General features: G+C 41.8%; 1 protein-coding gene across 2 annotated transcripts in view; it reads right to left on the bottom strand.

Moving 5' to 3' along the window:
- Window positions 1–393: 393 nt before the first annotated feature.
- The window catches only part of syt7b (synaptotagmin VIIb), a 112,517-nt gene continuing 85,323 nt past the window's right edge, over window positions 394–27,587 (bottom strand). For both annotated transcript variants that reach the window (XM_086106943.1, XM_086106944.1), the window contains 6 exons: window positions 13,939–14,074; window positions 5,203–5,470; window positions 4,099–4,268; window positions 3,708–3,822; window positions 3,354–3,553; window positions 394–1,806 (listed from right to left, as the gene is read on the bottom strand). In XM_086106943.1, coding sequence (XP_085963069.1) covers window positions 1,702–1,806; window positions 3,354–3,553; window positions 3,708–3,822; window positions 4,099–4,268; window positions 5,203–5,470; window positions 13,939–14,074 — 994 coding nt within the window. In that variant the 3' untranslated portion in view covers window positions 394–1,701. The remainder of the gene's footprint in view (window positions 1,807–3,353; window positions 3,554–3,707; window positions 3,823–4,098; window positions 4,269–5,202; window positions 5,471–13,938; window positions 14,075–27,587) is intronic.

Raw genomic sequence — 27,587 nt, 5'->3', positions numbered from 1 at the left:
TGTGCATGGGGGGGGGGGGGTTGCAATGCCAGCACTGGTGTGGTTAGTTGTTTTGGTCGAAACCTAAAATCTGTCATTGTTTTCTTTGTAAGATTAAGCTTCCAGCTGCCATCCAAATGATATGAAAATAACCCTGTAATGTGTTGTTATGAAAGGTTTGTTCCAGCATTGCCATCTTCAAGTGCAGACATAAAAGAATACAACTCAAAACATGAAAACCAAAAACACTGTCTTTTAAACCTGTCTCATATTGCACACAAACTTAATGAACAGTGTTGTTAATTAAATAGTCTTGTATGCACTCACACACACACACACACACGCACACGCACACGCACACACGCACACACACACACACACACACACACACACACACACACACGCACACACGAATATTAGACCTTGCTTTATTCCTTCACAAAGTACAATGAAAAGTATTTTCTCATTCTTGAACCAATGAAACAAATAACCGGAAGACAAAACTCCAGAATGGACCAAACTTAATCTGCTGCTGGCAAAGAGTTCGACTTTGCAGCTGAAAAGAAGGCAGAAGTTAACCTCGATGGATTTCTTATGAATCACCTGACAAAAAGCTGTGTTATTTTGAACAATCATGTCATAATACAATTGCCAACGGTGATCCCCCGAGACCACCGCCTAATGAAAATAGTGACGCTGAAATAGCATGTGTTTTCTTTGGAACTAATTCAAATGCCTCATTTTATTAATGTAAAATTAATCATCTGTCATAGAGGCCTACCAAGGCCAAAATGCTCTCTCATTCATCCATTGATACACACAAATACATCACAACCACCACATCGTGAAGCTGGCTTTTGCTTATTTTCTCTGTCTGGAGGAACAACTTGATTCTTCATTATTTTTTGTCAACAAAAGATAACAATCACTTCTACTCTTTTTTTTCTGTTCGAAAAGACAGAGCAGGGTTTTAACACTGTAACTTTGCGGCCTAGTACAGGAGATTTTGTCATTGAATCCTCCTCTTTTTTAAGAACTTCATTTGGGGGTCACAGCACATCACCCACAGCACGCACAGACAACAAGGGGTTCCAGTCAAGGTGAATAATTACACAGCTGCCGGAGCAAAAAAGAAAAAGTCCACTTTACATCCACTCCATTTTAAATGGAGCCTATTGCATTCATCAACTTCCTGACGTTTGGGGCAGAATCAGGATAGAGACTGGCAGTGACAGCAACAGCAGAGTCGAGCAAGTGAGAGGGCTGCTCCCTGACACCAACATCAGATGGGCCAGTGTCATTGGCACGCACGGCTGCGTCTGATCTCTATGGTTATCACCACAGTGGAGCTTCGATCCACGTTTCATCCGTTTTTGGTTAACAGTTTGTATTCTTGTGTGGCAAGAGATACTGCTATCGCGTTTAACACTAGGAGTGGATGACAAGAAAGACACAGTGGTATCGTGACCCAAAAAAAGAAAAAATCTCATAAAAAGACAGTACAAGGAGGAAGTGGGTGGACATCAAATACATTTAAGGGTCAGAGGAATGAGAGCGGGTCAAGTGGGCATCACTGTTTGACAAGGGGTGAAATTTAGGAGTACAGGATTTCAAAGAGGCCTGAGAACAAAGAGGTGACACACACTGTCTGCAGTCCGCGACTGCAGCTCGAGAGCAGGGGATGTGTGCTGAGGGCACGGGGAGCAGAGCCGGCTCGCTCCCTCAGGCCTTGAGTGCATGCCACTGGGCCACGGCAGTGCGTGGATGACCCATCATGTCTTTCCAATGTTTTACCTCCGCGGGGCCACTCTTCCATGAGAGATAAATCTGCGAGGAGAAGAGACAATGTTAGCTCACGTACTGTGTTATCAAAAGAGAATTGGCTTTTTAAGAAGAGCCTGGCAAAGCAGTAAATACAGACAGTATAAAAGTCACGCTGAGTCTTCCGCTGCGCCCGGCTTTTAACACAAATCCAAATCAGACATCAACGAATCTGCTGATGGATGAAACAACTTGTGTCGACAAACCACAATAAAAGTGCACTCTATTAACCACGATAATAAAGTTGGATCTTACGTTTTTTGGGCCTATCTATGATGTGGGTTTTTTTGGGCAAATGTACAAGTGGTAATCCACTGGATTCAGTGGTTAGACGGTGAACAAACAGCAATCGCCGATTTGAGGTACAAGTTTATCCCCGAGTGAACAACCATCATTTTTTGCAACATTGCATGATGATTTGTCTTCTTTAAGACGTTTTCATAATTCTCTATTTTGTTTTAAATGACATCCTTGCTGTTGGAACCATGATCCATGTCAGTCCACTTGGTGCAACAGCTCTCCAAGGTTTTACAACAGGATAATGAGCAGGTCTAATCTGATGAAGGTGTTCATTTTGAGAATGGAAATTTACAGGGTGATCCCATATTTGTTTCCCCACAATACAGTGATTCCATCGCTTTTTCACTCTGCTTGGTCTAAAAATATTTTTGTTACTGACGACCATGTTTTTTTCTTTCACTCTTTGTGTTTCTTAAAGCCACAAATGACACAGGCCACCAGAGCCGGCCTGTGACAAAATTGAACTAAGCTGCTTAGGGCGTCGTGTTTCTGAGAGGCAACACAAATATCAAAACCCTAGAAACAAGTTTAATACAGTACACTTGTATGGATATCAGTCAAGCAAAGGTCCCACCATGGTTTGAGAGTGGGGCCCCCAAATGAAATTCTGCTTAGGACCTCTTACAGGCTCGGGCCAGCACTCGCAAAATGAGTTGAAGCAATATTGTCACTAAGCTAATGGACACATACGGTGTGAACATGACTGGAGGAATAATTTACATATTTTAGAATGCACATTTTTAAGTCCTTTATGCTGAGCGAGGGTGGAAAATGGTTAGCACGTGGGCCTCACAGTGCAGAGGTGCAGGGTTCGATTCCGGCTTCCTTTGTGGAGTTTGCATGTTCTCCCCGTGCTTGCGTGGGTTTTCTACGGGTACTCTGGTTTCCTCCCACATTCCAAAAACATGCATGGCAGGTTGATTGGGCACTCCAAATTCTCCCTCGGTGTGATTGTGAGGGCGGATGGTTGGTTGTCTATGTGTATCCTGAGATTGGCTGTCAATTAGTTCAGGGTGTACCCTGGCTACTGCCCCAAGACAGCGGGGATAGGCTCCAGCACGCCCGCGACCCGAGTGAGGATAAGTGGATGAGAAAATGGATGGATGGATCAGCTGAGAGGTTGCATGACATCAACCAGCAGGGGTCAGTAGAGACTAGCTGGGTAATTAAATGAAGCTGGCCTGTCATGGAGTCAAAAATACACACAGGAAGAGGAAGAGGCAGGAAGATGCAAAGAAGAGGCAAGGAGATACCTTTCCAATGACATCATTGCGACTAAGCCTGTCCTTGTCCATGACAGTGATAATTATGGTGGTCTCCCTCAGCACGTGGGCAGGCACGTCGAAGGGAAAGGACTCGTTGAAAACAGGGTTTAGACAACGCTTCATTACCACCGTCTTTTTCTTCTCCACACGTTTGTCCTTGTTCATCAACCACACCTTCACATAGGGGTCTGGGAAGAGGAGTATGAACTGTTAGCCTTGTACTCCGCTGGATGTGTGTGATGTAATGGATTTAATTCCTCTCTAGAGTCGTTAATATTTCAATGTATTCCAAGTGCACACAACAAGGACGCGCAAAGGAACCAATTAAAGGAGCGTGTGTACCAGAAGTGCCTCCAATGTCCATGGCTTTGAGGTTGCGGGCTTTGACAATGCTCACAGTGATAGTGTTGGCCGTGGGGTTGTAGCACAGAGACACCAACAGATCCCCTCGACTTCCCTGGAGAAATGACACACAACAGCGACTCGTTTTTTCTTAATGCTCTTTCCCATCGTCCTCCCTTTTTCTTACTGTATTTTCCTCCAGCGGTCTGTGATCAACCCACCAACCTGTCAGACACTCAGTATCCACTTCTATCCTCTCCCACCGGCCCACTCCCACTTCTCCCCCGGGACTGTCACAGCAGCCAGCAATGACATCACCCATTCCATTCTGTGCCATCTCCCCTCCTCCCATTTTATCCCTTCTGCCACCTCTTTTTTCCCCTTTACTCACACTGCCATCGCTACATGGCTTCAATTCCTTCCAGAAAGTCTGCATGTTGGCCAGATCCAATTTGTTGAGGGGGATGGACACCTCTCCGATGGGGTCATTCCTGCTGAAGCGGTCATAATCGAGAACCTGCAGGTATAGAGTTCTCTGGACCACTTTCTCAAATGGGAACCCTGAAATAGAAATGCACACAAGTACAGTATAATCCATACTCCGATGTCCAAATGATCAGCGGGAAATAGAAAAACTCATCGCAAAATGTCCTCACCGATAGAAACGGCAACAATATCTATTCTAATCAAGGTAATTTTAGTCAATGGAAACGAAAGAAATGACAAAAACCTGAAAAATGTAAACATTTTCAGTCATGCAATTCAGAAAACAACCAGGGAGTGATGGATGGAGAATTAATTGAAACTACTTACTTTTTTTACTTATGTAACTGTAATTACTGCAAAGCAAATTGTTTTCATCTTTGTCAATTCATTTCATAAACGAGCTTTTGGTTTTATTTGAAATGTCTTGACTTGAGCATTACTGTTTGACCGTAGAGCAAAAAGAAAGTTGAAGTGTAGTTTGAGATTTGTACTTTGTTACACAATATTAACTGACCTTTTTTTATTCATCTTGCACTCCACAAATACTCCATATATTAATAAAAATAACAACTAACAGTCATATTAAAACTAACAAACTCACTCTTAAAAATGAATTCAAACTTTCTGAATTTAAAAAAAAAACCAATAGTCAAACTGAAATAAAAATGAGCTAGAATGAAATATTCAAAACTAGGATAATTCCGACTGTAATGAGAGAACTGTTCATTTTTTATAGCACTCATTTGGGTGAGGTGTGAGCTGGAGCCTATTGCTTCAGACTTCGGGACAGATGGGCGGGGTGATAGTATCGAAAATTTTGCATCTTAAAAGAAATTAACACGGTAATAGAGCTAGTATTTGAAACAGGAACCTCAGAATTGTGAGGCCTACACACCATGCTGTGCTGTAAGAAATTCATCCATGCAAAAGAAAAACAAATCTCTGGCGGTATTACTGAAAGGAATCTATACAATGGCCATTATCAATTAAATAAGTTTGTCATTCAAACCTTCAAACAGAAATGTTTCATTCCAGTGTGGATTAAGATTCTTCCTCTTCACTTTGGTCTCCAGTTTGTGCTTCTTGTCAGGCAGCAGGTAAAGTTTGACAAAGGGGTCAGAAGTGCCGGAAAAATCCTTGGCTGGCAATTCCTGGCCCTTGAGGATTTTTACAGTGAGGGTGGAGTCCTGGAAGCTGTATCCCACGCTGAACTGAATGCGACCCAACTTCTCACACACGGGACCCTCATGTTCGTCTTCTTCCGAGCCTGGAGACAACTGGGAAAGGCGATGACAATTAATTTTCTAGCCTGAGTACATGAAAGGAAATACATGATGTTTGACATGTTTTCTGATTTGATAAATTATCCTTGTTCAAAAAGATTATCTTGGGCAGAGTAAAAGAGACAATACCAGAAAATTGTAAAGTAATGCTTAATTATACATTTGGAAACGGCACCTGAACAAACCTCCCTTTTTTTGTGGGGAACCATTAAGAATTAGAATAGCTTTGTCATTGAATGCAACAAATTGGAACAGACAAACCCCGTATAAGAGACACAGAAAAAATGACCAACAGGGAGATACAAAACAGAAGTCCGCATGGTCGCCTTTTACAGTGCCCTGTTTTTGCAGATGAAATGAAAAGACATAAGGGGGAGCAAGGGGGAAAAACAGCGATAGACTAAGCTCATTTAAGAGTAGAGCAGTATGGAGTTGAAAAATAGCTTCAGGAAACTGGCACACATTAATACATGTCACACAGACTAGCGCGTGTGGAGGTGGGGTGCGGAAGTGTCAAGGAGGGTTGGGCATTACAGCCCAGATGCAGTGAGCAGGCTTCACAAGCCATTAAGGAGCCTCCACGTCCCATATGCAGCTGCGCCATAATAGAGGAGAGGAGAATGTCTATCTACCTACCTACCTACCTACCTACCTACATGTACTGTATATGGTGTTCAGCCTGTTTTGGGATCATTTATGTACACTTCCCCTTTACATATCATACCACCACCACTATGTCAGGCACATTGGTCATGACCAATTTGTCAGTTTGGATCTGGAAGTCCCACAAGATCTTGGCCTGGTTGATCGCAACCACTTTTGGTGATGTCTGCCATCTTGACTCTGAGGACATCCAGTCGTCAATAATTTGGTACAGATATTTTAGTACACTGTTCCTGCAAATTGGTTATGCCGCTTTATATACCCTATGTCTTGTCTGCCAGATGTATACCTTGCTATATACAGGGCATACACACTTTTTCAAATTTGAACCGTACTGTTTAAAGCGAAGATTACTGTACACAAACTGAAGGCATGTCTTAACTCATATTCAAGGCAACAAGGGACAGTAATGATTGGAATTGAGTGTCCAATAAGCTTAGGGTAAAGGCCCAGCTCTTTAAAATGTCTCTATTGATTCAAAATGCAAAATAGCTTCGTGTTTTGTCACATGGCCACTGTGCTGAAGGGCAAGTGTGCATGGCTGCCGCGGGATGACAGACCGATTATCTGTTGGTTGACTGACCCTATGACTGACAGAGGTGCAGCCTGGAGGGAGAAATCCAGTTAAAATGTGCAATCTGTTGGGAAAAGAGCTAGGAGCATCACTCAACGAACAGTCCCACGTATTTAATATCTGATTCCATACTTTGCACACACACCTCATCCGTTGCTGCTCGATCTCTCTTCTGTGTCGAATGTGATCACTTATCATGATTCACTTTGACAATCTAAAAGTACTGTACCCCCAAATGCGTGAACGCAGATATTTTAGCATTACCTCTGCTCTTTTCCTCAGCATCAGTGCTTACTTTCTTTTCCCTAAGAAAGCCTGCCAAATGACAGAAAATTATTGTTCAACTATATGCAGTATCCCGTCAATTTCACCGGGTGACTGAAGTGAACTGTCACATTTTACATTTTTGTAACAATAACAAGAAAGCACCCCCCCCCTCCCAAAAGGAGTCTACAACCAAAGCAAAAATCGAAAAAATGTGTTTCGTTAAATCTTAATTCCATGCAAAGAGCAAGAGATGTTGTGACACAGCGTGGGACTGGGAGCTGTACACAAACATATCTATCTGTGTGCAGAAATCAAGGTCCAGGTTAGAGAATACATTTATACACTTTAAAAGCATTTGTCAGGAGACACAAGCCTCTACAAGATAACATGGGTTTGATTTTCCCCCGTGGCATCAGCACTATGCTAGCAAATTACTGTGAAACACATGTATGTGGCAGCAGACACATCACCAAAAACTGTGTCGACAACTTCACCGAGCAATAACATTCCGCTTATCAGAAATAAGAAATCTAAAACTATTTGTGCCTTCCATGTCATGCCGTGACGAGGCATTCCATCTTTGCACCCTCATATCACATAATGAATGGGTTCATTGACAGTGTGTTGCTCATTGATTTCTAAGTGCAGTGTGAAAAGGTTTCAAGACCTGAAATGTAGCATTCGCCTGGGGAATTGGACCATGCCCTGCTGCCAAGAGCGAAAATCCACAACTCATAACCCCCTAAATAGGTTGAGAAATGCCATAAAATGGTGACAAAGGACTTTCAATGAAATTCTTCAATTCACTTTGGCACCAAGATATCACAAGATAGCAACAAAGTCATGCAATAAAGTGTTTTTGCCTGAGTGCAAAAATAGCACGTTATTTAATGGAACAACAGAAGATAGGGGCCAAATTTGCAAGTGAATTTGCTAAGGGCTAATCACAAATATGTGGTGGTTCACTCATCCATTCATCCATTTTCGACTCCGCTTATCCTCACGAGGGTTGCAGGTGTGCTGGAGCCTATCCCAGCTGTCTCCGGGCAGTGGGCAGGGGACACCTTGAAGTGGTTGCCAGCCAATCGCAAGGCACACTTGGACAAAACAACCATCCGTGCTCACACCTAGGGACAATTTCGAGTATTCCATCAACCTGCCATGCATGTTTTTGGAATGTGGGAGGAAACCGGAGTACCCAGAAAAAGCCCACTCCACTCCAACTCCACACAGGAAGGCCGGAACCGGAGCCAAACCCTGCACCTCTGTACTGTGAGGTCGACGCGCTAACCAGTCGACCATTGGGTCACCTCCAACAAACTCAGTCACCAGATTTTGCACATTTGGATTCACATACTGCCTAAATGTCTTCATGAATACTGTGACAAATCTATCAAAACAACAACAACAGGAACAACAAAATTGCCTTCATTTAAAGACAAGAATTAGCATAAGAGAAATATTTTCATCGCAGTGGGGAAACAGTGTATCCTCTATACGTTGTTGTAATTGAAAAAGTTCAAGGAACACCTTATTTGGCAAACCGAGAAACCTTGCACGGCTACACGCGTCATCAAAATGGAAAGCATGACGGCAGCTTGGATTGGAAGAAAAGGCACACGGACCCCTCGCCGCTTGTTCAAAGTCTCTGTGTATGTTACAGATGGTTAATTTATAATACACTAACAAAGTGTAGTTGCGCAAAGGAATCCACCTGACCAGCAAATGGGAAAGGCGGAGCTCACTACTAATATGGTCGGCCGCATGTGATTGTGGGATATGTTACTATTTTCAGCGCAAAGGTCGGGGCTCTCTAAATTACGTCTCTCCGTGCAAAACGTGGCCATTACTGCTTTACTTTTAACCTTTCACCGTGAAACCACCCCAGGCCATGTGTTTGTGCACGCTGTGCTGGCTCGCTTCAGATTTGAAAGGGGGTGTGTCACTCTGTGTTCGTGGCTGAGGAGGAGGCGGAGGAGACAGGATTTGACAAAATCATAGAATTTCGTCTCGTCTATGTTCTATGTACACTAAAACGTCCATAGATTTTAGCCCTGTGTTTATATAGTGAATTACATTTTCGTTTCGTCTTCATTGGTCCACGAAAATGCACACAGTTTTAGTCCCAATTATGGTTTATTAATGGGTGGGTGGGTGGGGGGGGTGTATCATCCAGTCTTCTTTTCATCTGGTGAAAAATGTGCAATCACGAAAATATTTTCATTTAGTTTTCGTTGACAAAATACGCAGGTGACTTTAATGCATCGTTTGAAATGACATATATACCAAATTTTAAAGTAGTAATAATTTGATGTATGTACTTGAAAAGCCTTTTTTTTCAGCACAGGCACAGGAATTCCACCAAACATCGCCATGTTTGCACTATTTTGGGGAAATCCGCAATGACAAGTGGGTAAGAGACTTTGACTGAGGGGTCAAGGATGAGAGCTCGGTCGAAGTGTGGAACAAGGGCGCAAGGGGGCGGGGCATCATAGCACTTTGGAGAATTGGGACACCCTGCACACTTGCACCCTCAACACACAATTGAGGCACACAAGAGTGAGAGTGTGGGCCTTCATTAGATTGTGTGTGACAGCTCATTTCCTACCTCAGCCTGGTTCCTACTTCAAATTAGATTTGTGCTTGCACATTTAAGACTGCGGTCCTTAATTCCTTCATTTAAAAAAGTGCATTCCAGCAGCAAGTTTTTCCACATGAGATTGTACTTTGAAACTTGCAGCTATCTTTTAGTGTGGACGGAATAGGTGGCATCGATGGGGAAATGCCAATAATTTGAGAGTAATGGCTTGTTGTACTGAGCAAGTTCATTTCGAAAAGTTATGAAATGAATTTAGAACTCGTTAGCAGACGAAATGAACTATCCCAACACTCCCTGGATATGTGTACACATGCGCTCACTTAATGACAAAAACAAGTACTATATCATAATTAAGCAACACCAATTTGAATTCCTCAGGCACATCACGTAATGCATATTACAATATAAACAGCAGCCAATAGTTGCTACATTCCCATCGCAGCCACAGCACTGTGTGTTCTCTCACAACTAATTAGGGAACTCGGCTGAGTGCGGCACACTTCCCCTAATCTTCTCTGTGTCTCACTCGTGGGTGATTATACTCTAAATCCCGGTTTAGCCACAACTACCTGTGGTGCTCCACATCAGGATCAAAATGGGAAACTTCGAAGGAAAAAAAAACATGCTTTAAAAAAGCTTGTTTGTTTGGGATGAAAGTTATTACACTTTATGTCCCCATTAGATGTAAGAATGATAGATTTATGATTCACAAATATGTCTGATAAACAAACGCCGAAATAAATGTAAATACAAAGTGTGATACTCATCGTAAGACTTCAATAATATAAATCTTCAAAGAAATGTGATGCAACCTCCAAGAAGCCAAAGCACATATGCAATTTCACGAAACAATGACTGGACTGCCCTCAATTATTTAAAGTGCTTTTAATTTGGCCACTTGGGGGCAGTAGATAAAAGGTTGTAAGCGTAATACTGAAGTTAATAAATTGGAAAAAAAATAAAAACATGACTATTTATAGGTAATGCATGTTGAGCTGAAAACAAAGTGAATTGTGAGAATTTCCTTTCTTAAACCATTTGATGCCATTAGCGCCATTTTACCAGGAAATCACTCTCCTTGTATACATTCTTATGCTAACAAGTCCCAGGATTGAATGCCATAAACATTGACCAACCAAACAAGTGTCGCTAACCAAACAGATATCATTTTAAAGAGATATAGGAGATTTGTTCATGCAAGTGTGATGTGCAAGTATCCAAGACCGTATCAAACAAATGAATAGAAAATTGACCTTTTCTCGTGAATACATTTGTACGGCACCAAGAGCCTCACTACGCCTGCATAAGCTCTTTATGAGTGACTGCACTTGCAATTGATCGGGAGTGAATTAAGACAACAACAACAATAATAATATCCATCCATCCATCCATTTTCCGATCCGCTTATCCTCACAAGGGTCGCGGGGGGTGCTAGAGCCTATGCCAGCCGTCTTCGGGCAGTAGGCAGGGGACACCCTGAACTGGTTGCCAGCCAATCGCAGGGCACACACAGACGAACAACCACCCACGCTCACACTCACACCTCGGGACAATTTAGAGTGTTTAAACAGCTTGCCATGCATGTTTTTGGAATGTGGGAGGAAGCCGGAGTACCCGCAGAAAACCCATGCAGGCACGGGGAGAACATGCAAACTCCACACAGGAAGGCCGGAGCCGGGATCGAACCCCCGACCTCTGCATTGTGAGGTCGACGTGATTACCACTGGACCACCAGGCCGCCCAACAAGAATAATTTAAAAAAAATAATAATAATAATAATGAAAAGGAAAAGCGTGCAGAGGAAAATGCAGTAGAAGCAATTGTAAAAACAAAATTAATGAATAAAGCAGAATACAATAAGATGAGATGTTTTTCACTTTTAAACATGATTATAATATTGCCCATGTTTGTTAGAATAATATTGTTCTTGCATGTTGTTCATATTATAAATACAGTACTGCATTTTGGAGTTATTATACGTGGATAATGTATGGGAGAGTTATTATTGGGTTTCGTTCTGTTTTTGGATATTATGATGGCTCTGGAAAAAGCACATTTATATTTATGCTTTGTATTTACATTTGTGTTGCATGTGTGGCTTGATCGTAGTAATTAATTAGCTTGGAAAAATGTATAAGCTGAAAAATACAGCTCTATATTGATATATTACATTTTGTGGCAATTTACTGCTGGAAAACAGACATCCATTGGACAACGAGGAGAACAGAAATTTAAAAACAATGCAATAAAGCATAACAAAAATTTGCATGGGGTTGACCAGAAACAGCAAAAAAGGGGCACAGCGGCAAGTTATTCCGCAACTTTTTAAAAAAGTTGACTGAGACAAGTTTTGTCGACACCCCGGTGTGCACAACGACAGGCAGGAACACGCGTGTGCAGTGAACATTTGCAGGACAAGGAGGACTTTACAGTTAAGAGATGGGACATGCCACGCAGGTGACATTAAAAGACAATGCCATGTAGAGTATTTTTAACGAGTCAGAGATGGGGCTACGCTTATTTCTCTAAAGTGTATTTTGTACCATCAAGAGACCATCTGGTGTTGCATTATTTACATTAAAAGTGGAATCTCACTCGGTGGACCTATTTTATAGTATTGGCAGGAAATGAAATGGCTTTATAGTTTCAGGATTATCGATAGAGATGCATTCCATTCGGCATAGCTCTATGTTATATCATTGTGCCGTCAAATTCCAAGTTGGCACACGAGACGGTTATAGAATGATGTTTTTAATGAACTTGAAGGCCAGCTATTATATTCTTTTTGAAAATAGTTTTTAAGGTTATTGCGTCATTTTCCAGATCTGAATGTCGGTCATCGTCAGTTGTCATTATTTCAGGCTGGACCACTCAGTCACTCAGTCATTGTTATTTTTAATGCGCTTCCTTCATCACTAAATTACTTTCGTCACCGCTATTTCAGGACCATCAGTAAAAAAACAAAAGCACCCTAAAAAACTGTTTACAGGGGTAACAGCACACAATTTTATTCATTTGTAAACACTTTGGAACAATTTACACACAAAAATAGTATAAATTCTTCTCTACCTTTACTGCCTCTCCTACTTCTCGTCCCTACAAGGCCCCTCATATATATATATATATATATATATATATATATATTTTGCTCCTGTCAGCGCTTTTTCCATCTAAGGTTATCTTAGAAATGAACACGGCGTCTCCATCTTTCCTCATCATTCCTTCATGAGAACAATAATTGCCAGAAGTGTATCTTAATCGCCGCCATAATTACTTTTAGATTAGGTTTAGCTGCAATAGTGGCCAGCTGAAGCTCGTTGCTAGCTAGCTGGTGCGGCATAAATAGCACCAAGCTTTCCTCCACCTTCAACTATGTGACTTGCGTGTGTCCAACCCAGCGAAGCTTTTTGAGACTGTCTCGGTCGTTCACTTATCTGAATAACTTGAAACTGCTTTATTTCGAGCCTTGGGGAACAACAATCCTGCCATTTTGTCAAAGTCAAAAGGTAAGCAGAGCTGCATTGAGTCACTTTAAATGTACACAGTAGTGTTAGGTAAGAGTTAGCTGCAGATAACTTGCATTTACTTGAGTACTCGGTGAGGTAGTGTGCTTGAATTTATATCTGAGCTCAATTTATTTTATTGTCTTTATGGGTGCTCACTTTTCTACACATGATGACAAGCAGCCTGCAATGCAACATGGAAGAGATGGCAAACATCAGCTGACACATGCACACTCACAAGTGAGCTCCAGCCCATTGTTATGCTGACACTTTTTGCCAAGATAACGAATGACAGCTCATGAAGACTCTGTAATCGCAAAGTTCAGGCTTCTGCCCCCAGTTGTAATGGAAATTAAAGTTTGACTTGCCATTGGCCCAGCAGTATACGGGTTGAGAGGGACTGATATCAGCAAGTCAAAAAATAGGGCATGTGAGGGGTTCCTATATATACAGTATATATATTTTTTTTTAACCTTTGGGGAATTTTAACAAATGCATGTCACAGGCATATTATTCAGACACACGGAAAATGCAGAAGATGTCTTGTTTATATTGACTTTAATTTTATGTTATGTTCTCCCTGTAAAAGGTTGACAGCTGTTGTGCATTATTTTGACTGGCTGTAATATTTCTATATTCTTGTCAACCCACTTGCCCCACTTTTTGTCTCAAGGCTTGCATGTCACTTTCATACTGGATTAGAGGAGATGATGTAGAAGTGCCCTCTAATAGTATCACCAAAGCCATCTCATTCACTTCAATTTGCGAAGGCTTTGCTAACAACGGCCATCATGGGTGACTTGAGTTACAGTGAAACAAGAGAGCAGTGTATCAATCAATGTGTATAGCGTGTTACCATGAGCATTTCACTGGTGACCGAGTTGGCTAAATCGGAGACGGATGAGTTGGCATCGTGGCCCGAGCCCTGGCGGCGTCCACTCTCATCTGGGGTGTGGCCTCTGGGACTGCTGCCTGGTTTGTTACCCGGAGTCCTGGATGCAACAGATAGGAAAACACACATTGGGCATATGCACTTAACATGCAACATTAATGGAACACAACCGCTGCTTTCTGACGAGCTATAGCACTCAGCCAACAAATTTAATAATTTAGACCTGACCTCAGCATACTCAAGGACTGCGAACAACAAATGATTAACTCAAAAGGTGTGTTAAGCTCTTTCCTTGTCTTTTTGTGGCTTTATTGGTAAACCCTTTCCTAAAAGAAAGACTAACCTCAATAGGTAGTCTCGAATCAGAATCGAGAATCAGAATCATCTTTATTGGCCAAGTATGTAGAACAAACAAGTAATTTGTCTCCGGTAGTACAGGCTACACTAGTATCATCATAAACAAGGACATGGCAAATAAGTATGGAGAGACATTCCATCGAGAATAGGCAAACAAAAGAATAATAATCTGATTGATTAAGTACTTGAGACTCCACACAGGAATCGAACCCTGCACCTCTGCGGCGGATGTGCTACTCAGTCACCCACCGTGCCGCCTGCTTCTGAACCTTTGTGTGACCATTGGGCAGACCTCAACTGACCTAAAAAGAAACCATGACTAGTTTGCGCATAAAAATGAACACAAGCTAAAAGTTCTCAACTCCTAAGGTGGTAGCCACTGAGTGTGCCAAGCTGACAGATACTGTAACACTGTCGCACCATTTCAAGATGTGGGCGGCCGTGCCCGTGAGAGGAGCAAAGTGACCTGGCCCAATAGGTGACAGAGAGTGAGCCGCAGGACTTGAACAAGCACAGAGGATACTTCTCTGACATTCTTTTTGCTAAAATCTTCTTGAAATTCATTGCAATAAACATACTGAGGCCCAGTCCTCCATCAACATTACAGTCCAGGAAAACTGTAGGATAATAGTCTTAAGATTCATTCATCCTCCGAACCACTTGATCCTCACTAGGGTCGCGGGGGGTGCTGGAGCCAATCCCAGCTGTCTCCGGGCAGCAGGCGAGGGAAACCCTGAATCACACTCACACCTAGGGACAATTTAGAGCGTCCAATCAGCCTGCCACGCATGTTTTTGGAATGTGGGAGGAAACTGGAGCACCCGGAGAAAACCCACGCAGGCCCAGGGAGAACATGCAAACTCCACACAGGGAGGCCGGAGCTGGAATCGAACCCAGTACCTCAGCACTGTGAAGCCGACGTGCTAACCACTGGACTACCGGGCCGCCCTAGTCTGAAGATATTGAGTCGAAAGGCTTTGTGAATAGTAGAAGAGAGACCTAGGAGGGTTTCATTCTAAACCTGACAAGAGATGACACTACCCATGCATGATGAGTTTGCATTTCTGGATAAGAATGACCAAGGGGGAAAGTAAAGGAAAGTGCGTGTGCTTCATGGCCAACTCTGGTCACCATGGTATCAGAGTGCGTGCCCTGAATGCTAAGCTCTACCATAGCCCTACGAGTCAAAGTAAAGTGCATTATTTGGTAAATAGCAGTTGAGTTCTCGGATTTATTTTCTGACTGACTTATTATGTATTAATACCATAGAAGAAGAAATTATTTTATTTCAGTTGCTCACTTCATAAAGTGAAATTCATATTGCTGGCATTATGCTGAATCCTTGTAACCTCCAAAATCATATCTTTTCAGGAGATCCCAAATACAATATATATACAGTATATATATATATATATATATATATATATATATATATAGAATTAGAGAGTGCCAAATACACAGCCGCACAAGTAAATCACAATACGCACCTAAGAGGGAAAGAAATTTAGCGGTGATAGGATTCAGCATGAAAGCCCAGGGAACAAAACAGTCCAGATTTGCTTCAGCTGAAAAGTTAAACAGTGGGAAAAAAAGAAGCAAATTGCCATGTTATATTAGGCATGACAAATAGGAGAAAGCTGGAGAGCCCGTGGTGCGAGATGGACGGGGTTGTACCACAAGGAGACAAGTAAAAGCGAGTGCGGGCAAATCAGAGAAACAGAGAGGAGAGACGATGCTGACCCAGTGTCGAGGAGAAACAATTGATTTGTCACGCTGTGTTTCTTCACTGTGATCTCCAGGTCAGAGCAGCTACAATTCAGCTCAAAGTGAATCCAAAATGTATTACTGTCTCTTTGAGATACATGTCCAACACACAAATATACCAGCCAGCTGACACACTGGTCCACTGACTGCCTCCAGACCTTTGGCATATGCGTTGACAGACCACTTGTGCTTTATTATATGCATGGGGTAGCTTTGCGATAATTGAGTGGCACTTTTGAATACGGTGGGGATCAAATGCAGGTGTAAAATATGCATTCATGATCCACTACTAAAGGTAGATACAAGAATCTGCTTCCGGAAAGATGAGTACCCTGAAGATCCAAACACCCCAACATGTCCATCTGTTGTAAGCTCGTCCTTTAACTGTAATTGGGCGCCAACTGTCAGTTACATCAAACTTTTTTTTCACTACAGCCTCATATGCTTGGCCTGGTGGATTGCTGTCCCACTTTAGTGAAAATAATAAAGGCATTTATTGAAGGAAACAAAACAAAAATGCAGTAACCAACAAATGATAATCAAAGTAATTCTTGAATTATGTGATTTGCTGCCAAGTTAAAAATCTACACTTTTTTGAATTACACTGTCAGGATTAATTAATACAAAAACATCAAAAACAATGATTATTAATGTTATTGTGGTTTACGGTACTATATTATGCCTTTTTCATTCAGTGGTTCCCAACAATGGACCAGTGGGGTGTGAGTTTTGTATGGCACCCCCCTGCATCAGCAAAATAAGCAAACTGCAATGCTTTCAAAAGAAAGTGAGTAGCATGTTTTGACCATTGTCTTTCATTAACAAGAAAACCGCTTAAAAATGTGAAACATTCAAAATAGTGTACCGGTAATTAGTATTATTCAAAACACAAAAAATGAAAAAGCCTGAATATGCCTGAAAAACATAGGCTACTGCGCAATGTGGGTTTTTTTTCTGATCTGCAAATTTGAGTAGAAGTTTAAACCATTTAAAACTGTAACGAAACACACAAGACATAAAGTGCTTCACGTAGCACCCCCTAACGTGAAAACACCTTCCTGTCGAAACACTTTTGCTTAAGTCTAAGGGCTGGAAGGACCATTCACATCGAGGACATAGTATATGCCTGACAACTGGATCTGTAGTCCAAGAGTCAATAATTTCCTACTTGTAGGAGGGCTAAGATCAATGAGAAGTCACAAAACCCCATTAAATCAGCACCCAGCACACACACCAGAGACCACAAGGACAATCAAGCTTACATACACACACACACACACATTTTTTTCTTGTTTCAGTGGAGAGGTATATTTTCTTTTTTTTCCATTTGCCCATTCAGATGGGCACGTGCCTTCATGAAGGCAATCCTCCATTCAACTCTCTACTGTACCAGACCAGCTTTTCCCAACCTTTATTGAAAAATCTCACGGCACAACAGCACCAAACAAAAATGTCATGTATGAATATTGAAATAATAATGATCTCAACTCAATTAACTCATAAATTGTCTGGGAATTTCAAAAAACACCAAGCTGATATACAGTACTTGCAGCAAGCCAGGAGATGTGGTTTACCGTAAACACCTTCTGCCATATGAATTAATTCATTGTTCTGCATCTCACTATACAGTATGTGCTGTCATAAATAGATGAAGAAAGAGAAATACTGGACCTGGATCAGATTTTGAGAAATTTTCTTATGACGACCCTCATGATCTCTCAGGACACGTTAGGGACGACGATGTAAAGTGTTGACAAATTCACTCCATATCATTTTATGGAATGGAAGTCATCCCATTGACAATGTGAGGCCATCCATCCATCCATTTTCTGTTCCACTTTATCCTCACAAGGGTCGCGGGGGGTGCTGTAGCCTATCCCAGCCGTCTTCAGGCAGTAGGCGGGGGACACCCTGAACCGGTTGCCAGTCAATCGCAGGGCACACATAGACGAACAACCATCCGCACTCCCACTCACACCCAGGGACAATTTAGAATGTTCAAGAAGCCTGCCATGCATGTTTTTGGGAATGTGGGAGGAAACCGGAGTACCCGGAGAAAACCCACGCAGTACCCACATGTAAACTCCACATGCACTAACCACTGGACCACCGGGCCCCGCCCTCAATTTGAGGCCCCAACTGGCAAATGTAAATTACAATACAGCACATGGACAAACTATTAAACCACCTGTCCATTGTGCCTGCATCTCCGGCAAATGAAGAACAGTAAGATAAAAAAATATGAAATTGGTTCCTGGCGGAGGGCGGCCCGGTGGTCGACTGGTTAGCGCTTATCCTCACAGTGCAGAGGTGCAGGGTTCGATTCCGGATCCTGTCTGGGTTCTCTCCGGGTACTCCAATTTCCTCCCACATTCCAAAAACATGCATGGCAGGTTAATGGAACACTCTAAAGTGTGGATGTGAGCGCGGATAATTCCATGTCCATGTGTGCCCTGGCAACCCAGTTCAGGGTGCACCCTGCCTACTTCCTGGAGACAGCTGGAATAGGCTCCAGCACGCCTTGTGACGATAAGCGGAATGGACGGATGGATAGAAGTTGGTTCCTGTTGTAGCAGTTAGACTACATCCATAAGAAATGCGATCTTACAAAATGGCATACTGTATCACACTTTTTGGATTATTTTAATTAATTGTGCGTAGTTATTTCAATTTGCAGTGAAAAAGACACTGTACATATACAGTAGAAAAGTGACAAAAGTAAAACCCTCAAAGTCTCAAATCAGGTCGTTTAGTAAGTGTTGCCGGAAATATTTAAATAGCTATTGTTGGGGGAAGAGTGGCCTCCTCTTCCCCGCGTGTTCGTTGAATTTCGGACGAGGAGAATGTTGGTAAACCAAATAAAGGCTGGAGGCGATGAACAGTTCTTTCGAAGGGTTTACTTTATTTTTCTGCAGTTTACGAATCGATTCGGGCTCCTGAGGGGTCCAGATTTGAATCAGGAAGCGTAAAAGAAACACATTCATGAGATTATATAGAGACAATATGATAATGAGAGGCGGGGAGGTACGCCTCTCAACCAAATGCCAGAAACAAAGAAAGTAACATGTCATCTGACCTGGTGTGGCTGGAAGAAGTTGGGAGTGGTGAGGGGAGACTAGACCCCCACTACCCACCATTTGGTGTGATGGCAGGAACACTGATACTTGAGATAACAGTCCCTCTTTTGATGTTAAACATGTCCTATGGAGGGGGGCCCTAAAAGTGGTGGGGGTCGAGGGGCACTAAGGTGATTGTAAAAACAGTGAGCAGGAAATACCTTCAACAGCATTCTACATTGTTTCTTTCAAGTGTCTGAACAAACCCAACTAACAGAGAGGAATAACACCTCAACCATCAAATCTAACTAAGAAGAGAGGAATAATACAAGAGTATTCCAATTCTAGGTCATGATTTTTACAAGGACGCCAAGCTACGCTGTGGGCATGGGAAGGTTATACAGCATGACTAAATATGAGCAGAATACAGACTTCACTATCAAGAGGACAAACATTACCAAACCTAAACGTAGCTGCATAATGAGCAAAAAATATTCAAACAGAAGTAATCAACTCACAATGAAGTCACTAAGTGGCGTGGGATTTTGAGTCAGAGGTAGAGTCCATGTCACCCACAATGACACCGATAATAATAAAACATATTTCGGCATTCATTATAATTTTGTAAGGTAAGCCAAGGACAAGCGCGTTCGTTGATGTGGAAAAATCCATGTGGATTCTCACTCAACTCATCTTTATTTTCACTGTCGTGCTTTCACAACAGCTACAGTTGTCACAGTCATTCTGTGGGAGTAGAAGCTACCTATCCAAATACTCATTTTTTTCACCGCCCAACACATAATAGCACACTGCCTGCAAAATTACAATCAACTATTGGCCAATAAAGACAAATTTGATTGAATTAAGCATATATGTTTCATCACTGCGAATGTCAAATTGAAGAATTTGGTTACATTCAGTCAATCAACTGCACCTGATGTAATATTTGCTGTAAAAGAAAGAAGCGTCGTCGTACTTCAAACAGGATGTCACACATCTGCAGCTGTGTGTTGGCCCCTTTCTGCTTGCTTGTGACTATCTTGGTAAGGAAAAAAAACACTAGTTACATAATTCATCCTTAGAGGTTGTTGTAACCATGACAACTGAAATGTGCGCAGCAACTTATAGTTGTACCCACTACCATCATACATTTTACACAAGGTTGGCATAACCAGGGCGACCAGACCCATTAAAGGAAGGCAGGAAGAGACAAGTATGCTCAGCAGAGAGGCACAAGTCCACAGAGGAGACACCAAAAAAAAAAAAGATTTGTTTGACTCTACTCATACGTACACGTGAACTTCTGCTGACCTTGGAACGGGCAACACAGTGTATGTGCGTGCACGTGCGCGGTAATGGGTCGATCGTGGGAGGTTGGCTGATCGAAAAGTCGATCCTCGGGCCAAAACGTTTCGGGACCCCTGGGCTACACCATTGGTGGAAAAAGCTTGTGAGACTCTCTGAGAATAATTTCTCCAAGGGCTAATGGGGAACCAATTCAAGTCCAATCAATATTATGAGATGGGAAGTGTTGGTAAAAGCTGTCCTGCTCTCTATTGATTTCACACTTGTTTTCACTTTTGAAGAAGATCTGCTCCAAAAGAGCTCTCCAAATACCTGCCGATCTGAAACGGTCTCGTGAAGAGGAATGGCTCTCGCCACATTTCTTTCCTTATTGTTGTGCAGCTCTGGTCTGCAACTTAAGGGTACATGTGCTTGAGAGTAGAGCTGCCAAAGAAGCTCAAACACTTACTCAACACAAAGGTTCACATTCCTTTTTACATGTATGCAGTAAAAACATGAAAACATGTAATTGCATGTATGCTAATTAATTAAGAAAACTGTTTTTCTCGATTGAGTGACTTAGATGAAGACCACATTTTAACAATAATAATTATGACAAAAAGTTCCATGTCCCCCTTTTTCGAATTTGAGCATTCTGACCCTCCAAAGCTCTCCGCATGCCGCTGCTCCATATAATCGATCAAAAACAGAATATGGAACAGCTGTGACAAGAATGAAAGGCTGCATAACCTCTGTGTGTGGATGCAATGTTGCAAAATGCTCAAGCAATCGTTTTTATAAACATACGGTACTCTAAATTCAAGCCTGGTAACTGTCCACGGAGGAGTGTCGGTTTCTTTCTGAGAATGCAGCAATAGGGCAAATTCATCACTCTGGCAAAAGTGACAGTCATCTACGCTGACATGGGGAGTTGTGCTGTGAAAGCAACCCATCAAAAGCATCACCATCCTCAGCAAAGGGTAGAGTATGAATAAGAAGATAGATAAACATAATAAAAAAAAGAATGAAGGACACAGGCGAGCTGGCATAAGAATAACAAAAGTAGAATAAGAGGCCGGATCTACAGAAACTCTAAATACGACAGATTTAGTCAAGCTTGTTTGCTTTCTTAATATGCAAGTACCACCTTCATGTTTAAATGACAGTAAATTACTGCTTATCATTTAGGACGAGATAATAAAATGTGCACTTTGCACTGCGATGTCAGAATTCTCTTTGTGTAGATAAATGTTTTAAGAAAGGGTTTGGAGGAGGTCCAAGTCACTTAACTTTATGCATAATACATTCTCAAGTAAGAAAAAGGTCACTCCTATGGAAAGCTTCATAAAATCATTTTTTCTACAAATATATCCCTAATCAGGTTCAGGCTCACAGAGATGTTGGAGCCTATCCCAGATAACTTTTCAACCATGGACCGATCTCCTGTCAGTCACAAGACTGGCTCACATTCACAGCTTTGGACAATTTTGAACACTTAACACTTTTTGCACTGTTTGAAAACTCACACGTGCCACATACATACACACTGAAAGGTCACTGCATGTTTGTGCCTTCCTGCAAAATATTTGATGCCTGAATTTCCAAAAGGTTTGGTTGTGTTACTTCCCAAACAACCACTGAAAGAATATGATGCAATTTTCATGTAAAGGATTGTGAAACCTACCTGCAAAGTAAAAATATTGCATGTGAAGAATGAATTGAAAACATTCATTCTTGTAATAGCTTTGAATGCCAATTAATTTTTTTAATGAAATCTCATAAAAGAACAAAAATCTCAGCCACAGCCAAGAACAGAATAGGAAGTGCATTGTAAAGAGGATGGACATGAGGGAGCAAGGTTCCAGGAAGTCCCTTGTTGCAAAGTAGGTCTCCATATGCATGCAAAGGTCATGTTGATCATCTACTCGCCTCCGGGAGAACATGAACACAATAACAACCCCATGTCTCATGATGGATGAGGCCGATGCTCCCATGTCAGCTCACGCGGTCACTGTCGCCTCAATACGCAAGCTAATACAACTAATGGGCTCTTCTATAGCAGGGGTAGGGGTCCCCAACCCCCGGGCCACGGACCGGTACCGGTCCGTGGGTCATTTGGTACCGGGCCGCACAGAAAGAATAAATAACTTACATTACTTCTGTTTTATTCATTTCGGAATATGCAAGTTATTTTATTTCAAAAATTTACCGGATTCTCCATTAGATCCGTCGACAGTATGTCACTCTTGACGCAGGTCAAGGTGCGCTTCTTGGTCACGCGATAGGTTACTTCTGAAATGAAACCCGGGAGCTAGCAAAATGAGTCAAAAACAAACGTCTTTGGAAAGTTTTCCTTGGGAAAGGGAGAAGGCCCAGCCAGGAGAAGAGAGAGAGCTACATTTAATTGACAATATCTGGAGTCCTACTTAAAATACCCATTTATCTCAAAGGAAGATTCCCATGCACCAAGTCCACTCTGCATAATATACGGCGATGGTGAGTCGTATTTTTCATGCACTTTGTATCTTATTTTGAAGGCAGATTTAAACGTTACCATCGTAACCAGAGAGTGTTGCGGCCAGAGAGGACCTTCCTTTTGTCATGATTCATGTTTATTATTATGTTTCAAAAATACCATAGTTTTCCAGCAGGTCATATTATATTATTTTTTTGTATTTATCTGTCACACCTTCAAGGCCGGTCCCTGAAAATATTGTCTGACATTAAACCGGTCTGTGGGGCAAAAAAGGTTGGGGACCGCTGTTCTATTGTGTCTGACTGTCTCTTTGAAGAGCTTTGGTTGTTTATATTTGTTTGGCTATATTTTATAAGCTTTTGCATTAGGATGAAAATCAAACCTTTTAAGCAATTAAAGAAGAGTGCGTCTTTCCAACACTCTCATTGTTACACCTTGGTTGGATCCTTTGATTATTTCGCACTCATAGTCACAAATGGGGTAATGATGGAGGGCATTCAAAATTAGTTGGAAGATTCTTTTTTAAAAGATGCCTGCCCATATTTATTGCTGACCTACATCACTATTTTCTTTCGACAATCATCTCTCCTCTCATGCCACTGGTGAGCCTTGAGCACCGTTACGAGGCTTAACTTACTGTGATTGCTGGCTCAGATTTGGATATGCCCGCTGATGAAGGGGAGGAAACAACCTCCTGCTTGATTGATAATACACAGTGGCAACTCCGCTGGGACTGGAGAACATGATTTCCACGATGCTACCAACCAGTCACTTCTACATCAGCTCTTTTTATGGCATTGAAGACATGGTCCTTGATCGTATCCCATCCCTCCATCCATCCATTTTCTAATCCGCTTATCCTCACAAGGGCCACGGGGCATGCTGAAGCCTATCCCAGCTGTCTTCGGGCAGTAGGCGGGGGGACACACTGAACCGGTTGCCAGCTCATCAAAGGGCACACATAGACGAACGACCATTCGCACTCACATTCACAACGAGGGACAATTTAGAGTGTTCATTCAGCCTGCTATGCATGTTTTTGGAATGTGGGAGGAAAGCGGAGTACCCGGAGAAAAGCCACACAGTCAGGGAGAACATGCACACTTCACACATGAAGGCCGGAGTCGGAATCAAACCTTGCATCTCTGCACTGTGAGGCAGTTTTGTTCTCATGAAAAGAATAGTGGATAGATGTTTTTTCTCAACTGTTCAACCATGTCCTTATTGAGTGTTTCTTTCTTACTGGGGGCTATAGAACAACAAATAGAAAATCAAACAGATTTTCAGACTTGTGTGGAATGTTAAGAATTGAATGTATAAAATATTGTAGAAAATAAAATCAGGAACGTGAGAATCTTGTTATTATTGGTTATTATTTGACAGTGTCCCACAATAGGTATCGGGATAGTATACAATACACACCAGTCCATGCAAACACGCAGTTCTCTGCTTGTTTGAAACGGCATCTATTTGATTGTCACGTTTGACTGCTTTTACGAGTTGAGCTTGGACGCTGTCCAGGGCCAGTGCACTCTTTGAAACTTACTCATATTTATTTCCCAGTTGCGCTCTCTATGTGGTGGAGGTCTGAGCTCGCCGTGCAACAACAGCTCTCTGTGCTGATAATAAAATGAAAGTCAAACGGTGTCTGAGCTCCCATCATGTTGTTTCCATAGTCATTTTTTAACCATATTGAGCTATTTGGTTGCACAAAGACACTTGAAAGAATACCTGATAGTTTCAAAAAGATTAGTTGTGAAAGAAGGGGTGAGAAAAGATCAGATTAGATCATTGAACTCAGCTGCCACAATACCATTTATATTTTTTCAATCATTTTCAGGTGCAGCACATGCGCAGGAAAAAGAAGGTTTAAACAAAGAGTACTGGAAGAAATGAAAAGGATCATGAACAGTACTCATTTGTCTTGAGCCTCAACCATTCCAAAGTCAAAATCTTCATCACTCACAAAGGCTCGCCTCAAAGGGTCTGTGACCATACAAAGGGATGTTGCCACGGGTGCAGCCATGGTCCACACGGCTGTACTTATTTATTCTTGGATCTTTTTTTTTTTGTGTGTGGAGCATTAATGTATTAATTAATACAACAAAGAAATTGCGCATGTGGTAATGGTGTTCACAGCTACAAATGAATAGGGTCCCGAGTGTCACGAGGGTGGTGGTGGAGGACCCCAAAAAGCAGGCAAGACGCAAGGAGGAGCAGGGTGGAACTGACCAAGATGTATTCAACAAAAATACAAACAGGAGTACACTGTAAAATTACTAACAACCGATGCTCAAACAAAGGCCTGGAAATCACAAGGGGCCAAAGTAACAAAAGAAACCTGTGACAAAACGTGACAGGAACAGAGCACAAAGACACTCACATACTCTCAACTCACAATAACCCAACAAAGACTGGCAGAACTCTGGGAACTAAATACAAGCAAAGTGATGAGACAACGACAAACACCTGGACAAGTCACGAAGGGTTGAGGGAGCTGATTGTTTAAACACAAGGGACACTGATGACGAGAACAGGTGGCGACAAAAAGGGCACACGAGGAAACAAAACCAAACGTGACTTAAACCGAAACACAACACCGAGTTCATTAAGTGCTATGCCAATATAGTGGACTTGAGCTCCGGTTCCAACGGGCAAGATGGTCAAGATTGATAGTTATATTCAAGCTATTTAATTTTATAGGTGTAAAGGTACCACATCGGGATCAGAAATGTAATTGGACCACATTGAAATGTATTGCAACAAGCAGGCCAATTAAAAAAATTAAATACATACGGCAGGAGTCAGACGGATCTCATCTCCACAACTGTGGCTTTTACAGGAAAACAACAAAGAGGCTTGTTGAGCCATTAATGTTACATCAACAATGAGAGCAAGCCATTTTCAACACTTGAGATTGGTCGATAGTTCATAAAAATAACAGACCCACGTTGGACTGACCAGTAGTGTGGATTTGGGAAAAAATATTTGGTCAAAGCTGATATTTGGTCAAATGAGGTTTCTACCTGACAGAGACATTATGAGATATTTAAATTTGATATCAAAAGATGAATATATGTTAATAGAGAAAAGTCGATCTTTTATTTCCAGATATTTAATTCTATATCTGATATACAGATCGTCTTACGTTGTATTAGGACAGAACACTGAACTTTGGCAGAGAATTTTGAAGACTTGTGTCTGTCTTTTTGGACACATTACAGCCTTGAGAGGTAGCCCTGAAGATTTGGTCTTCTGTGTTCAATTGTGACAAATTCACTTCTGTCCCTTGGAGGTTATTGTTGATGATCTCATTGACTGTTTAGGATTTTTTTTTTGTTTTTTTACGCTCTTACGTGTCTGTCATAGCAGGAGCAGTAACATGGTTCTCTTCATTAACAGAACATTCCATGTGGTTGCATTGACTCTGACCAAGGTTTGTGATATGGCCAAGTAGTTTTGCCATCTTCTCTTACTTTTCCTGATTGATATGTTGATTTTTTTTTAAGGTGGTTAACACCGTGAACCTGTTGAAATGGAGTCTTCAAAAGTAAAAAAATAAAAAAATGAGCGGAGACATTAAGCACTTTATAGTCTAATGTATAATGCAGTATGTAGAAGGTCACAGATGTCAGTCACATGTTCCCATACTTTTGCTCACATCAAAAATGTATCACATCCAGACGTAAATACCTGGAAATAAAATCTGAAATGCTAATTTCTTGTCTCATATCGTTTTTTTTTTATATCAAACCCAGAGGTTTACAGTCTACTCTAAAAAGTACAGGAGTTGGCCTCAACTTTATGGTTATATTTTTTTAATGTGGATGACTACATTATTACACGTCAGCACCAAACCTTCTCAATAAAGAGTGTGGATCTGTGCTTTGCTCTGACAGTTACGGTTGTAGAACTCCAAGTATACATTTTTGTCCTTGCTACAGAACAGTGGATAAGTTCTACACCTTCACCACAGTTCTGAAGGGAGCAGGGAGTTTCCAGTACCAGTCCACTTGTACTTTGTCAATTTGGAGAAAGCGACTGACTGTGTCCTTCTAAGAGTCCTGTAGGGAGTACCGTACTCAGGGAGTGTTATATCGGACCTGTAATACAGGCTGCTTGGTCCCAGTCTGACCAGTGTCAGAATTTGGACCGCATTGCTAGCAGTTAGTCGGATTCTAGGTTTTCTCTGGGTTCTCCGGTTTCCTCCCACATTCCAAAAACATGCGTGGCAGGCTGATTGAACACTCAAAACTGTCCCTAGGTGTGAGCGCGGATGGTTGTTCGTCTCTGTGTGCCCTGCGATTGGCAGGCAACCGGTTCAGGGTGTCCCCCGCCTACTGCCCGAAGACAGCTGGGATAGGCTCCAGCAGCACGCCCCGTGACCCTTGTGAGGATAAATCGGTTCAGGGAATGGATGGATGGATGGATGGATGGATACGTCAGCATTTGTGTCGTTCATTTGTTGGCTATAACCAGATTAGGTATTAGTTTCTCAATTAGCCAGTCTGTTATATATATATATTTTGTAAGTACTCTGGTAAAACACAAAACGTCCAGCTGTATTATAAATATTTTTGCTGAGTGCTGCATTTGATTTCATAAATAAATAAAAAAGACCTGAGAGCATTTTTCATTGGAAAACATGAAATGATGCTCTTTGTTTTCTGTCACAG

The sequence above is a fragment of the Hippocampus guttulatus genome, chromosome 3 (genome assembly GCF_054856545.1).
Source record: "Hippocampus guttulatus isolate MCC_2025c chromosome 3, RoL_Hgut_1.0, whole genome shotgun sequence".
Lineage (NCBI taxonomy): Eukaryota > Metazoa > Chordata > Actinopteri > Syngnathiformes > Syngnathidae > Hippocampus > Hippocampus guttulatus.
The sequence above is the reverse complement of the archived record's forward strand: the minus strand, read 5'-3'. Positions and strand labels throughout refer to the sequence as shown.